Source organism: Dermacentor silvarum, chromosome 3 (assembly GCF_013339745.2).
Source record: "Dermacentor silvarum isolate Dsil-2018 chromosome 3, BIME_Dsil_1.4, whole genome shotgun sequence".
Taxonomy (NCBI): Eukaryota; Metazoa; Arthropoda; class Arachnida; order Ixodida; family Ixodidae; genus Dermacentor; species Dermacentor silvarum.
Window position 1 is genome coordinate 119608944 of NC_051156.1, and position 14960 is coordinate 119623903.

A 14960-nucleotide genomic window follows, 5' to 3' on the forward strand; every position below is an offset into this window, starting at 1 on the left:
GCTGCTATCTGAAGCGCCATAAACAAGTACAGTTGGTGGGACATTGGATTGATTTGTTTTAAATGCAAAGCATTTCTTGGCAAACATTTGCCACTTTGACAATATCTACCTACCTACCTACCTACCGTATTTTCGAGATTCTGAGCACCCCCCTCTATTTCCACGAAAAAATTGGGAAAAAAAGTTTACATGCGAATCTAAGCATCCCCCTATTTGTCAAGAAGAGCGCATTACCAAGGCCGCCAAGCGCGCTTGCTCACTCTTTTTGAGTCGGAGCCGTCGGGAGTCCCGAGGTGGCACGGTGTCCGCGGCGCGATATCGCCGCACAGCCGAATTGCAGAGGCGCGCGGACTCGTGACGCTCGCACGCCGCACGTAGCCAGAGTCGTCGGAGTCCCGAGGTGGCATGGCGCCTGCAGCGCGATCTCGCCGCACAGCCGGATTGCAAAAGCACGCGGACTCGTGACGCCTGCGAGCCGCGCGGACTCGTGGCGCTCGCGCGCCGCGCGTAGCCGGAATCGTCGGAGCCGAATCGTCAGTGGCGCGGCGTCCGCAGCGCGATCTCGCCGCACAGCTGGACTGCAGAGGCGCGCAGACTTGTCACGGTCGCGCGCCACACGTAGCCGGAGCCATCGGAGTCTCGAGGTGGCACGGCGTCCGCAGCGCGATCTCGCCGGACTGCAGAGGTGCACGGACTCGTGACGCTCGCACGCCACGCGTAGCCGGAGCCGTCGGAGTCCCGAGGTGGCACGGCGTCCGCAGCGCGATCTCGCCGCACAGCCGGACTGCAGAGCCGCGCGGACTCATGACGCTCGCGCGTAGCCGGAGCCGAGCGTCACGGAGATTTTTCGAATCTAAGCACCCCCCTCACTTTGGGCATCGCGATCATGAAAAAAAGGGGGTGCTTAGAATCGAGTAAATACGGTATCTATCTATCTATCTATCTATCTATCTAGCCACTTATGTCTTGGTGCTCTCATGGTCGTTTCGTTAACTTGGTAGGTACCAAAATTAGCATAGTATGACAGGAGGGTATGACGAACATAAATGATGGGTGATGACATGTGTGTCATGTAGGTCATGAAACAGCCACCTATGACAGAGGTACTTCCACGTTGAGGTAACGCTTACTAGTTTGCGGTTATAGGTAAGTTTTTCTTCAAGAAAATGTTAAACCCACTAAACTGTTGCAAGAAATATAAAAAAAATCTACCCAACTTTTTTATTGTTATGTTGTGGCATCCAATATCTGCCCGTTAAAAAAAAGCACCACTTAGTTATCATCATCATCAGTCGCCCATGCGAGAAGTCGCACCATTCCAGCAGTAGTCGCACTGTGTCCAGCTTCCGGTTGCCATTTATATGAGTGTTCAGGCGTGACAGGATCTTTGTGAGGACGCCACACTGCAGAGACAATTCCAGCAACATGCTTCAAGATGCTTACGTCGTGCAAAAGTTATTCACAGGCCAATGACGGTGAGCCAGCGAATCTGCCGGCCGAAGTGGTTGAACTTTTTGACAGTGCGTCGGAGGATGAGGCCTTCGATGTCTTCGAGTGAAGTGCAATAAATGTCGGTTTCCTCTGCCTAAGAGGAGGGTTGGTTTAAGTATTATTCTGCTAGAATTTGCAGCTTGCAAAAATTTTGCTTACGGAAATTCGGTGTCCTGAAATGGGTGGATACGGCATTTTGCGATTAGTGCACAAGACATGCTTAGTCATGCCAACTGATTTAAAATAGGTACATCTTGTACACAGGTGACCAAGGAGCCAAACTGCATCAGCCTTTATCACTTCAACCTTAATTGGCTGTGATATGCGCAACCTTGCCTCACATGCGACCGGTACCCTTTCTATTCAATTCATATTCGGCTCAGTCTCAAAAATTGCTATCTGTACACTCCTGCATTACTCTGTTGAAAGTTGTGGTTTCATTTCGTGCTCATGGGACTTGCAAATGCTGTTGGTGATTTTTTTGTATAAGGCTGTTGAGAAGAGGATGTTCTTGTCCAATCTTGGGAATTGTAATATTAAGTTTATTATATCTTGTGTGGTGCATGAACACTCTGGGACATTTCAATGCTATGTAGCTTTCTTGGTTTGTTAAACCAGATTTCTTTTCAGGTCACTTGCTGCAGAGTGGGCAAAGTATGGTATGCGCTTCAACTGCATTGAGCCTGGGCCTGTCTACACCAAGGTGAGCTGCTTATGGCACATCATGTGTGAAATAAAGGGATCGTCTGGTCACACTAAAGGACTTTTAATGCTTTAGCTCTAACATGTTCCTCCTTGCCCATAACAACCGATTATTTTTAGGGCACAAGCGAACCACCCAGACACCTTATGCCTCATTCTGTTTTTTTTTTTACTCAGAACTTCCCATTACCCCCCTCAGCTGTTCATGGAGTGAGATAAGTGTAACTTTTATATTTTGAACCTCAGTTTAATGAGAATTGCAGTGTAACAAACTTTTTATTGCGATAGCAATTATGTATATAGACACTCGGAGCGAATTTGCGCACTTGGTGTTGCCATCGCCATGGGGCTCTGCATATATTTAGGTATATGTATTCTATATGCTTATTCATGCCCTATATACGGGTTATATTGCTACACTATTAAATCACTAAAGTTGCTCGTACCAGGTCTTTCGTTCATGACTAAATTATTTGTCGTAATGTTGAGAATGGCAACCCACAAACAAATCTCATGAAACAACATTCATAGTGCATGCCTTTTGTGTTAAATAGATGTCACACCATACTGTGTGACATCTATACTCCACAACTTGTGTTGGGAGAGGAGGGAAGCGGTTATTTGAATCGCTTTAGTTTTCAGTCGTTCTTTAAAGGGACCCTGAAACGATTTTGACGATTTTTGAGTCATTAGAGTAGGTCCTTCTTATCTTTAATTGATGCATCTAAGCGTTCCATGTAAAGTGCAGAATTTATTATAAGTAGGGCTCCGTGTTTTCAGATGAATTCGAAAAAATCCGATAAACACTTGCCAGCAAAATCTTTGACAATTCGTATTTATCCGATAAACTCCGATTTTAACGGCCAATATGACCCGGTTCTGTTCTATATCGAAAGGGCATGTTCTAAGCAGTCGGCCGGTTTGGCCGATATAAACTTTACCTCACGTCAACAGTATCTCGTAGACCACGCCCATCACACATTTAACAAAGGGCTTGTAGCGCACGGAGCGAGAGACGTATGACCGCTCAACGACTGTCGCAGACCTTCATGGATACTACGCTGCTCTCGCTGAAAAGTGGCGACAGACAGTTGAGAGGAACCTTTTCGATGCACTCCAGTACACCAGTGAAGCGTTTTGGTATAGTGTTGAAAATGTGAATCTAAATGTGAAGCATGAGTTACCTTGCGCGTTCGAAACCTATGCGCCAATTTTTAAAAAAGTGTTTTTTGAAACTGACGACATGAGCCAACTTGTGAATGATTTTGCGACTATCGGAGCTAATTAATCAGTAACATTGTTGAACCCCTGTCACTTTGGAGACTTCACGCTGTCCAGTGGCCAGTGCTTTCTCGCTGTGCGCGGAGTCTTCTAGCGCAGATGTTGAAAGGGCATTTTCAAAGCTGAGAATCATCAACAGAAAGGAGCGTGCTTCCATCAGTGACAGCAACCTCATAAAGTATGATTGCGTCTATTACAACAAGCTTTAAGGTTGTAAAACGCCCAAACGTAGGTGTTTTGTGTTAAAGTATCTGTGCTTGTGTGTGTATGTGTTTGTGCATTCAAACCTTCCAAACAACAAAAATACGCTTCATCTGTTCTGATATTTTCGTGTTCAGATATCATTTCATCTATGGTTTTGGAGTATTGGGAATAATGCCCAATTAAGTCCGAATTTCCGCCAGAAAATAAACTCCAAAAAACACCCTCAGAATTTCAAGAAAAATAAACTCTGAAAACACAAAGCTCTAATTATAAGGTTTTAAAAAGGTACATCGCTACCGATCGCAGCACGCCAATCGGCTGAGTTTTCAGCGCCCCTGACCAAGTGATGCGATTTGACAATATTACATCAGTAGGGCGAGCTATCCGATTGGCGGCCCAGAGCACGTCATCGATAATGTTTCCAACATTATGGTGAACAAATGTTATTTGTAATAGTTTAAATGTTAGTCAATTTGTTTCTATAAAAAGAAAGTAACAGAAAGACAATGCACAAGGACATGTATCACTACACTAAAAGCACTTCCAGACCACAGCAAGTGTTGTCTGCTTGTGTTACAACGTGCTCCATGTTGACGAGAGCTGCGCTGTCAGTGTTGGTCTCATTCTTTCTTTTCACGAGCACCATGGTTCGCCCTTGTTGCGTTGTGGGCTTCAAACGTAGCGATTGGTGACATGTCCAGCTGCGACATCGTGCCCCTCTGCAAGGCAGCAGATGAGTGGAGTGGCTGCAGCGCATCGGACTGTCAGCATCCAAGTGGCACCAGCATCTACGCATTTGGGGCCATCACTTCACACCAAAGGATTATTACCACAATAGAGTTTAGCGTGTCCGGCATGTGTCCAGTATTCGGGTAAACGCAAGCGCAAGTGTAATGGGACATTTGACGTAATGAACGGAGGCGCAAATGTTAACTGCTTGCACACTGCAACTACCTGGGTTCACAAAGCTCAACCAAACACAGAGCTAATATAGCAGTAACCAAGTGTATTCTACTTTGCTGCTGGCGCAAATTTTTGGCAGGAGCGTAATCTTGAACACATTGTCTTTTTATATATTTAAAATGTTTTACACTTGGTTACAGCAATATTAGCTCTGTATTTGGCTGGTTAAGCTCTACACCACCACATGGCTGGACCGTGCATGCCGCTCAGGCTGTTCACGTACGTCTACGAAGCTTCTTCATCACAGCGGTATGGAGGGGCTTAGTTTACACCTCTGCCTCTCCGTCAAAACACCCAGCTCGCCTGTGGTTACCGGAATACCAGACATGCTCGGTGCTGCGACAGAATGCTCGCAACGCACTCTGCTTGATCGCTCTCGCTGGGGATAGACGGCCAGGGGGCTAGCGGAGAGGTTGAAGAGCCTTCGTGCGCTGGCTCCAAGACCATCGGAAGTAGACGACATGACGGCACATCATGACGTAGAGCCAGCGAAGGCGGAGCTTAGCCCCGATCACTCGGCGAACGAGTTAGGAGAAAATGCATGGCTAGGGAGGAGGGTAACTTGTAATTGTCCATAGCTCTCCTAAAGGGACACTAAAGAGAAACGGGAAGTTCAGTTGGAATAAAAGAGGGACCTTCAGGAATTTAGCAGTTTTTGTTGGGTGCAAAAATATGAGTTATTAGTGGAGAAATTCGTAAACAAAGACCGAATATCGCTTCCTCAATTTCTCTCACCCCAGATTTGGCGCTGAAGCAGTGTTGTCACGAATTTCATTGCTCTCAGCGAATCAGAGGGCGCCATGATACGTCACCGCTTGCGTAAACGGCCTAGGCGCTCGTTCCATCATAGGCTACATGGCCGCTGCGTTTGCGTTCTCTGCGACTTTTGCTAAGGTGTTCTATGGCCGCGATGGATACGGTTGCTGACACTAAATCTTGCAACGAAGAGCTCGCCAGGGAAGCAGCACTGCATTTGAGCGACTTCAGTGAAACGGAGCACGAAATGATCCTCCGTGCTCGCGCGGTAGGTGTTTTCTGTGTACGATCATGGTGAGCAGCGGCCGCGTCGACGGAAAGCGAAGCCTCATTTTTGTCGACGGAAGGTGAGGCGGCCGTTCCGCCAGGCGACGATGTTCCCTCAAAACAAGCGTAGAAAGTTGTGCGCGTACTCGGTATGGTTTTTTCGTGTCTTTTTTTAATGACAATCAGCACTCACTGAGCTGCCAGTTTGCTGCTACAGGGGCATCAGTAGGGGATTTGATGAAGGCAACATTGATGGGACAGCTGCTCGAGAAAGGACTGGCCTCTGGGGCACTCCAAGATACTTTCCGAAAGCAGGATTATATGCATAATCCGAGGGCAAGAAATGCAGAGAGCACACCATCGCTTTCTCTGGCTCTTTTGCCGTTTTATCTCGGCAGAGCACTGAGCCATTGTGAACGCCGGGGCTCATCGCGCGGCACCACATGAAAGGATACAGTCGAGCCAACACTGCCGCTGCCCCTGAGCAAGCGCCTTGCGCCATTGATACAGCCCTCAACACTACACACACAAGGCATTTTCTGGCTGTTTCCCGCGAAGTCAACATTTTTCGAGCCACGCAACCAACACTGCAATACTGTAGAGCAGAACAGGCGCGCGATGATGCATGGAGCAAAAACGAAAATACGAAACTATCATGACCGCATGTACCGCCACGGCATTTTTTCTTATTACTTATTAATTTTGTGCTAAACTTACGTCCTCGCTTGAAACGGCTTAAAATTTGGCAAATGCTGTTTATGTACGTTTAAGGTGTATTTCATTTTGCGTTTTATTAACAGCGATAAATCGCTCTCGACATTGCGGCCGGACTGCGTTTGTGATCTCTGACGTAACGAATGTGTAGTGCAGGAAGTTGAAAGGCGTCAGCATCCAACCTTCAGTTTTTCGCTATTTTCTCGCTTATTAAACCTCTGTTCGCAGTAAGAATGGTATGTCTGTGATCGTGATAGAATAATCTACCATTAAAGCTGAACTTCCGGTTTCTCTTTAGTGTCCCTTTAATCTGCGATGCTTCACTTAAATTGTGATGCGAATGTTTTGCTGTAGCTGTATCCTATGCGTCTACAAAATTTGTCCGAACCGTTTCAGGACCTTTTAATACCGATGCAACACAGGCACTTTTTGATCGCGATCAAGCCTGATCCAGATAAAATTTTTCGATTGCGATCAAGAATGATTGCAGCTGCATGGTTCAACAATCCAGAACGAGTTTGTTCAGCAGCATGATTCCAGCAGCATTTGACCTGCAATCACGATAGACTGGATCCGGATTGTGCAAATTGTATAGATGGAAGTTCCCGTGTAAAAGCAGCCAATCCGGATGGGGCTCGATCTCGATTAAAATTGCCTGTGGGCCAGGGGTATAAATTTGTGATGTGTTTTTGGAACCACAGGTACGTCACACTCGTGCCCTGCGATGCGACAGTGAAAGGTTCTCTCTGTACTTGTGAGGCAGCTTTTCACGCGAGTCTCTTCACGCTTTTCTAGTCTTCGACGAATTCGTTGCGTCTTTCTTCATTTCTCTTTTTAGTATGGTGATCGCATCCCATCATGCCACTCTGCACTTGCACGAAGCTGCCACTGCTGCGGCGCTCGGTTGTAGCGACTAGCTGAGGCTATGGTCCTAGTGTTCCCCTTTAATAATGGACCCCGGGTGCACGCGAGAGCCCCTTCAACTGACTGCGAGACACGGATAAAAATTTGCCATGTGAAAGCGGACAAGCGTGACTTACTTGACTTTTCAACAACATCAAGGGTGCACGCTTGTCGCTTCTCTTTTTGTTTTTGCACTACCTGCTCCGCAATATATTTAATTTCACGGACGAGTGTCAGCGCTTCGTGTTTTCGAGGCTGTTGTGGCATTGAACGGCAGGCTAGTGCAAACAAATGCATAGAGACATAATATTGCAGCCTGTACTGCCTGCCATGTGAGATCGAAATAACCGAAGTTTGAGCCCATAGAAAGCATGGGCACCAGCCAGGACCTTTGGTCTGGATTGAATTAACGGAAAAATGAATGAACCGAAGTTGAATTTGCGGAAGTATATGTATTCGGGTGTGTTTGTTTGGTGTTACAGTGTTGCAGTGTGGTGAGGTTGATTTTCTGTTTACCCACAGCTGTTCCTTTTGTGTTTTCTGCCCAGGGTGCCTTCAGCAGGCTAGATCCCGATGGTCGCTTCTCCAAGGAAGCCATGAAGGGTGCCATAGAGAGGCAAGGGGAAATACCTGAAGTTGTCAATTTGGCCACGTACCTGGTCAGCGATTACTCCAGTTGGCTGACAGGAGAGGTAAGCTGGCACACTAGTATGACGTAAGAACTGGGCTGCAGGAAAGAATGAGGCGATTTAATTTGAACCCACAACGCTTCATAAACACCTTCTTTAGATAGCAAATACGGATCTCAAGGGCCATAGTATTGCAGGTGGAAAGCAAAAATACATCATAGGTGTCACCCCTGGCACTTTGGGTGGCCAATCCCATCGTCCAGCCACCAAGCCAAGCGACATGAAAAGTCAAAATGGCCGCTCGGGCTGGCGCGGGGTGGCAGTTCGCAACGTATGATGCGGGAACGGTCCCACAGTTGCGACGCAACAGTTGGGTTACCAATGCATTGGGTTCTATGGGAGCTGTGCCAGGACCTGTCGAAAACGACGTAACAGCCAGGAAAACGCAGCACCGGATGTAACAGTGGGGTTCTACTGTATAGTGAGAACTTCTCCAAAGTTGGAAAGCAGCGTGAAGTCCTGATGGTGGACAACAGGTCACTACACGTAAGCCCACGACCTTTGCGACACGACCCAATGAAGAGATATTAGTACACTTAAATCTCGTTATCGTTATTATAAAGTCGAACGGGCGCCGAATTTTTTTCGTTATATCCATTAGTTCATTATAACCACTGACTAATTATTATACGGCTAATTATTGTATGCGATGGTGTACTCACTACAGGTAATTCATTGCGGAGGTATTAGCTCCCGTCGCAGCCGAGTTGCTGTGTCTACAGTAAAGTGCTAATCGAAAAACTGGGATAAAACACAAAAACACAAGAGCTGATTTTATTGCGCTCGACGCTAGCCACGTAGCCTTTCATGTAGATGGCGCGAAAAAGTCTGTGATGCTTCACTGCTGCATCTTCCTCAAGCGAAGGACGGCCTTCTCAGCAGCAGCTGCTACCTCAAGACCATCTTCACCATCTTCTTACGCGCCAAAGTCTCTGGCTTTTCTCTGGAGTAGTGCCCCACTCACGGGCAAATTAGCAGCCCGTGCATCCAAAAACCACTTGAACAGTGCCTCTAACACTGCTTCAAAGGCAGGAGACTGAAGCTTCTTCCGCGTACCTTTTACGCCACATGCAACAACGCCAGTGATGACTTCCTTGCTGCTGAGAATTGTAGAATGTGTGCTCGGCGCGATGCCGAAGTCCTTGGCCACTTGCGTTTTCTTTGTCCCTGATGCAACAGCTCTATTTATGGCTACCTTTTGATCCAGAGCGATAACTCGCCGTTTTTGTTTTGAGCAGCTGCTACCGTCAGCCATTTTCCTGTCGTGTAACCGACAACACGGCATAAAAAGCAAACGGGCTGACCGACCTACGTCCGCTTCCAAAACAAAGCAAACGAGTGTGCACAGCATGCTAACAGAAATTGGACTTGGCCAGCTTGGCTTGGCAAGCTTGGCCAGCTTGGCTTGGCAAGCTTGGTCAGCTTGGCTTGGCTAGCTTGGTCAGCTTGGCTTGGCTTGGGGCGTTGCCGGTGCAGCGCAGCCGTGGGAGATTTAAACTGGTACATTAAGAGGCCCGCAAAGCGCCACACATTTTAAGAAATCAGTATTTTGTGAGCAAAGCGGGCGGTTAATTGTCATTTTGGAAAGAAAATTTTTCGTTATATCCCTTGATCAGTAAAAAACTTTTTCGTTAAAATAAAATTTTAAACACATGGGTTTCTATTGGGACTTTCAAGGGGAATTAAGATTCTTTCGTTATATCCGATATTTTGTTTTAAACCGTTTCGCTATAATGGGATTTGAGTGTACTATTAAATTTTGCTATCCTCCAGCGGCTCAAAGACCACGAAGCAGCAAGATCATGGTGGCGTAAGAAAGCCGAAGTGATGCCATCCCATTCCTTTATTGTTGTTCTTTCATCCCTGAATAAAGGGGTGGTTCTCTACCGGCTCTGCTTCCTCGGTCTTCAACGAAAAGGCTGCCACTGTCTTAGGACTGTCCGTGTAGAACGGGTTGAACCAGCCTCGTATCATTGAGGCTGTTTTTTTTTAACTCTGTTCCTTTGATCCCCTTGAGACATCACTATACAATGCAGGCCACAGCAAACAGCATGGGGCATGGCAGGTTTAGGAATAATAAAAACTTGACACACCATACGAATACAAGTTACAAAAAAAAAGTATTGATTTGAAGCAGCTGTAATAGACCTGGCATTACTCCCAGTACCACCCAGTAGAGGGAAAAAGAGTTTAGGGTGAATGAAGGATGTAACTACTTTTTAATTATGGCTTTTATCAGTATATCAGTTAACCTACATTTCTTGCATCATCAGCATGATTAAAAACACACTGCACAGGACAGGCTGGGAATTTGAAATTATTTGTGAATTTCAACCACAGTGTTGACTTAACACCAGAACTCTGAGAAATATTTTGTGTACGGGGATTAAGTTTACGGGGATTAAATTTACTATTTCACGTGCAGTCTATTAAAAAATCAGTGAACCATTCGAGAGGTTCACTGATACATAAATCTTAACTTCTAAAACAGTGAAAGAAGGTAATTCATGCTAGAAGCACACATACAGTAGAATCTTGCTAAACTAAATTGAACTGAATTCTGGGGTTTGATGTGCCACAACCATGATTTGTTTATGAGGCACGCTGCAGTGGAGGACTCTGGATTAATTTCGACCACTAGGGGATCTCTAACATGCCCCCAATGCACGGGACACGGGCATTTTTGCATTTCGCCCCCATCGAAATGCGGCCGCTGTGGCTGAGATTGGATCCTGCGACCTTGTGCTTAGCAGCGCAGCACCATAGCTGCTAAGCCACCACGGCGGGTAACCTTGGTTAAGGGGCATTGCCGCTTGCACAGACCACACTTGCGGTTGGTTGATTTTTCTTAACCCTTTCAGGTGTCAATGAATTGTGTTTACTGAAAACTTACTTTCGCCGCATTTCTTGCAGATTCAGAATCATAAAAAGCGTATAGCTGCAGAATACATTGAGAATTTTGAATACTTTAGTGAGTTTTGTCAAGTTTACAGAACATATACAGTAAAAGCTCGATGATACGGTCACGGCTAATACGAATTTCCTGATGATACGAATTTTTCTGTGGTCCCGGCCAAGCCCCCATACTTGCAACGTGCTAGAGAACGGTTGCTACGAATCGATTTCCGGCCTGCATCGGTTGATACGAATAAACGCCGCCCCACCGACGGCCGCGAAAGAGACAGCGCGCAGTCACGCGCTTTCTCCCCGTTCTCTTTTTGGTGCGGAGGCCGGACGCGGCGCCGGACAGCGCGGACTCCGCAACTGGTCGCGAAGAGTTTGAACGGTGGCGCTTTTGTACTTTTCCTCCTTCTTCGGCGGCCGCCCATCGGACGGAGTGGCTGCTGGGCTTCGGGCCACGTTCTTTGTGTTTGTGCCATTTACCTAGTCACAGCGAGCTATGTCTACCGAGGATAGGATTGTTTACCGAGATAGAAGGACATTAGAGACTTTTTCTTCAAGAAATAAATGCTTTTTACGTACATGTGCCTGAGTGAGTTCACCTCTGACTCTTTAATTTAGCTACAGTCGAATCTCGTTAATTCGAACACGCTTATTTCGAACATACCGCGCACCGACAATGCTCTTAGCAGCGCGCCAAATCACGCGGCGGCGCCTCCGACCGGCATTGCTCCGACACCGCTGTAGAGCAAAAGCTCAGGAGACACCCCCCTCAATGCCGCGCGCGAAGGAACGGGGAAAAAAAAAAGAACCCGCGGCGGAAATTTCACCCTCTCTCAAATTGCAAGGTCGCCGTTTCTGCATCGCGCCGGAACAAGTGTGTACGTGCCGACTAGTGTGTTCTAGACAACCGTATTCTAGCACACACTAGTGCCGACGTCTCAGGGGGCCACGGATAAAATGGCAGTGAACCCTTCTCTATGCTTCCTCTATTTTCTAGTCACATGTTGACCTTGCACGCTGCGGCAGCAGCGCAGAGGGAATCAGCGGCAGAGGCGCAGTCGGGCCAACGAAACTGCCCACGCCCGCAAATGCTCGCTTCCCGATAACGGCAGAAAACGAAACTTCAGGGAGCGGCTAAAATAAGCTGGCGCCAGCACGGCGGCGGGCGCGCACGGAGATGTGCGCACGGAGTCAAAGGTGAGAAAACTACGAGGGAGTTGAGAGGGAGGATGAGGGAGCCACAGAAGCGGCGGAGTGACGCGGCCAAATCCGCTTCCCTGCCGCCCTCCTCCTCACCTTCGACGGTCTCCGCTACCCATGTGCCGGCGGCCGCCGCTCCCTGAAGCTTCGTTTCTGCCGTTATCGGGAAGCGACCCGTTAGCCGGCCTGGGCAGTTTCGTGGCCCGCGCTTCTTATGCGCTTGCTCGCCGCGATATTTCACGACTCGCACCGTTTCGTGCATCGCGCTATGGTGCACGAATACTTCAAAAATACGTCCTTTTAATTCGAGGAAATTTTCGGGCCCCTTCGAGTTCAAATTAGCGAGATTCGACTGTACTTTTAATTGTTTCGATGATACGAATTTCGGCTAATACGAATACTTTTCGTGACCCCGTGAGATTCGTATCATCGAGCTTTCACTGTATATATATAGACCCCATGCGAAAACTCACTATAGGAACATTACAAATGAGAACATCAACTATTTCATGTCTAGCAGGCTTGAAAAGCTCTCATCCAGGCACAACTGAATGTGGTGGAGACAAGGGTGATATGGCCTCATTCCTTATTCTTGTGCCAGCACTGGTGCGTGTGAGCTCAGAGTGAATCTTAATTTCCCTTTTCTTTGTGCCAAAGGTACAAGACGCGGAGAGTATCGTTTACTCTTGCTCATGACAGTCTCATTCATGGTTTTTACTCTTGCTTATGACAGTCTCATTCACGGTTCAGGCATTTCTACGTGTTCCATTACATCACAAGCAATGTCTAGATTGCATCAAACTAAAGAAACTTTTTTCTAGACAACACCGTGCAAGAAACTGCAACGAGCTGAGCAGAGTTTAGTGAGTGCTCGCTGCTCCAGTCGCACCTCTGGATGGAAGAACACGGTAGTACTTCTACAGTATAGACCACTTATATCGCAACCGCTTATAGTGCAGAACCAGGTATAGTGCGGTCTTTTCAGACTCCCGTTAATTTTCCCATAGCACTCCATGTATACACGTATCGCTTATAGTGCATTTGCGGGAAACGAAATACCGGTTACAGTGTGGCTGACTGAGAGTACAGAAGTCAGCGGAGACGGCGAACGCTTCCCTCAAATGGGCGCCCCAAGGAGTGCGTGAGGAAGAAAGAGAGGAAGTGGAGGAGAAGGGCACGTGGTGCGAACGAACAGCCAGTGAGGCTGAAACCAGAATCTTGAGTGCGAGTCGTGAAATATCACGGCGCGCATAGCGAGCGAGCGCCACGAAACTGCCAATGCCGGCCAACTTTCGCTTCACGATAACGGCAGTAAACGAAACTTCAGGGAGCGGGCGGTGCCGGCACATCACGGCGAAAGGTGCACGCGGAGACCGTGGAATGTGAGGGAGGAGGGCGGCAGGGAACCGGATTTCGCCTCGGCAACTCCGCCGCATCGGTGGCTCCCCTCGCCCTCCCTCGTAGCTCCCTCACTTTCGACTGTCACCGTGCACGCCCCCCACTGTGCAAGCGCCGCCACTCCAAACGGCCCAGCGCCAGCTCCCCGAAGTTTCGTTTTCTGTCGTTATTGGGAAGCGGGCGTTTGCCGGCATTGGGCAGTTTCGTTGGCCGGCCTGGGACAGCGCCGCTGCTTCCCTCTGGGTCGTAGCTGCAGCGTGCAAGGTCAACACAAGACTAGAAAGTAGAAGAAGCATAAAGGAGAAAGAAGGGTTCACTGCCATTTTCTTACACGTGGCTACGGTAGCGTGGCTGAGACGTTGCCACGTACACGCATGTTTCGGCGCAGAATCGGCGACCTTGCCATTTGAGAGAGGGTGAAATTCCCGCCGCATTTTTTTTTTTTTTCCGTTCGCGCGTGACATTTAGGGATCTCTCCTAAGCTTTTACTCTATGGTGGTGCCGGAGCAATGCCGGTCGGAGGCGCCGCCGCGTGATTTCGTTCGAATTAACGAGATTCGACTGTAAATTGAATGCAAACGTTCTAGCCGCATTCCTCGACTGTCGCATACGCGTGGCGGCTCGGTGCACATGTTTTGCATATGTGCGGGCCTTGAAAATTGTTGCTTTGGTTATAGTGCGGTACCGCTTATAGTGCGGATATTCGCAACTCCGGCGACTTACGTTATAAGCGGTCTACACTGTATTTTAAACAGGAAGAAAAAGAATTTATTTGTGGTAATGCTCCGTCCACATTGCCGTTTTGTGCACAGGAGGAATATGGTGGCATTTCTGTTCTGCACAGGAAGTGGATAGAAAAAGTGAGGATGATGCACCAAGGGAGAGAGAAGGTTGGCGGTACTTGACCTGGATTTCAGAAAATGTCATGCAGGGGCTTTAGTCACTTCTTCAGCTTTCGTTATATTGTGCCTCACTGCTGCATTCAATAGTTCATTGTTAAATTCTGTGCATGCATCGTTGGCTGACACCTAGAATGTCCAATTTCTCTCTTCTGCAGGTTATTCGAATGGATGGGGGTCACCTAAACTACAATGCCAGTGTTTTCAACAGGCTTTCTGATGTACCGAAGGACCAGTGGAAAGCCATCGAGGCTGCCATCAGGAGTGCCAAGGGTTCATGATTATTCATGGTTTCGCTGGAGTTGAGTGAAATGTGCTCCTTAGGTATAAGGTCTGCTCAGGTCTTTTTTTTATTGAAATCTATATACTTGGTGACAGCCTAGGAATTGAGTACAAGCTCCAGCCACAGAATAGCATTGTGCTTGCCTTCTGCGTCTCTGTGCACTGAAACATAATTCCCGAGAGATGCCAATATTGAACTACGTTTCCCTCCGCTCTGGCAACATAGAAACAAGCGAATGTGGTTTGTTGGCGCTTGTGTGCGAATTCTGTTTGAGTCGAAAGCAGTGTATTTGCAACTGCATTCTGG

At 47.7% G+C, this 14960-nt stretch overlaps 1 protein-coding gene across 1 annotated transcript in view; it reads left to right on the forward strand.

The window, feature by feature from the left end:
* Window positions 1-14939, forward strand: part of LOC119444718 (2,4-dienoyl-CoA reductase [(3E)-enoyl-CoA-producing], mitochondrial-like) — a 32595-nt gene extending 17656 nt beyond the window's left edge. The window contains 3 exon segments of the mRNA XM_037709076.2: window positions 2122-2194; window positions 7830-7973; window positions 14530-14939. Of these exon segments, the coding sequence (XP_037565004.1) occupies window positions 2122-2194; window positions 7830-7973; window positions 14530-14652 (340 nt within the window). The 3' untranslated portion in view covers window positions 14653-14939.
* Window positions 14940-14960: the final 21 nt, after the last annotated feature.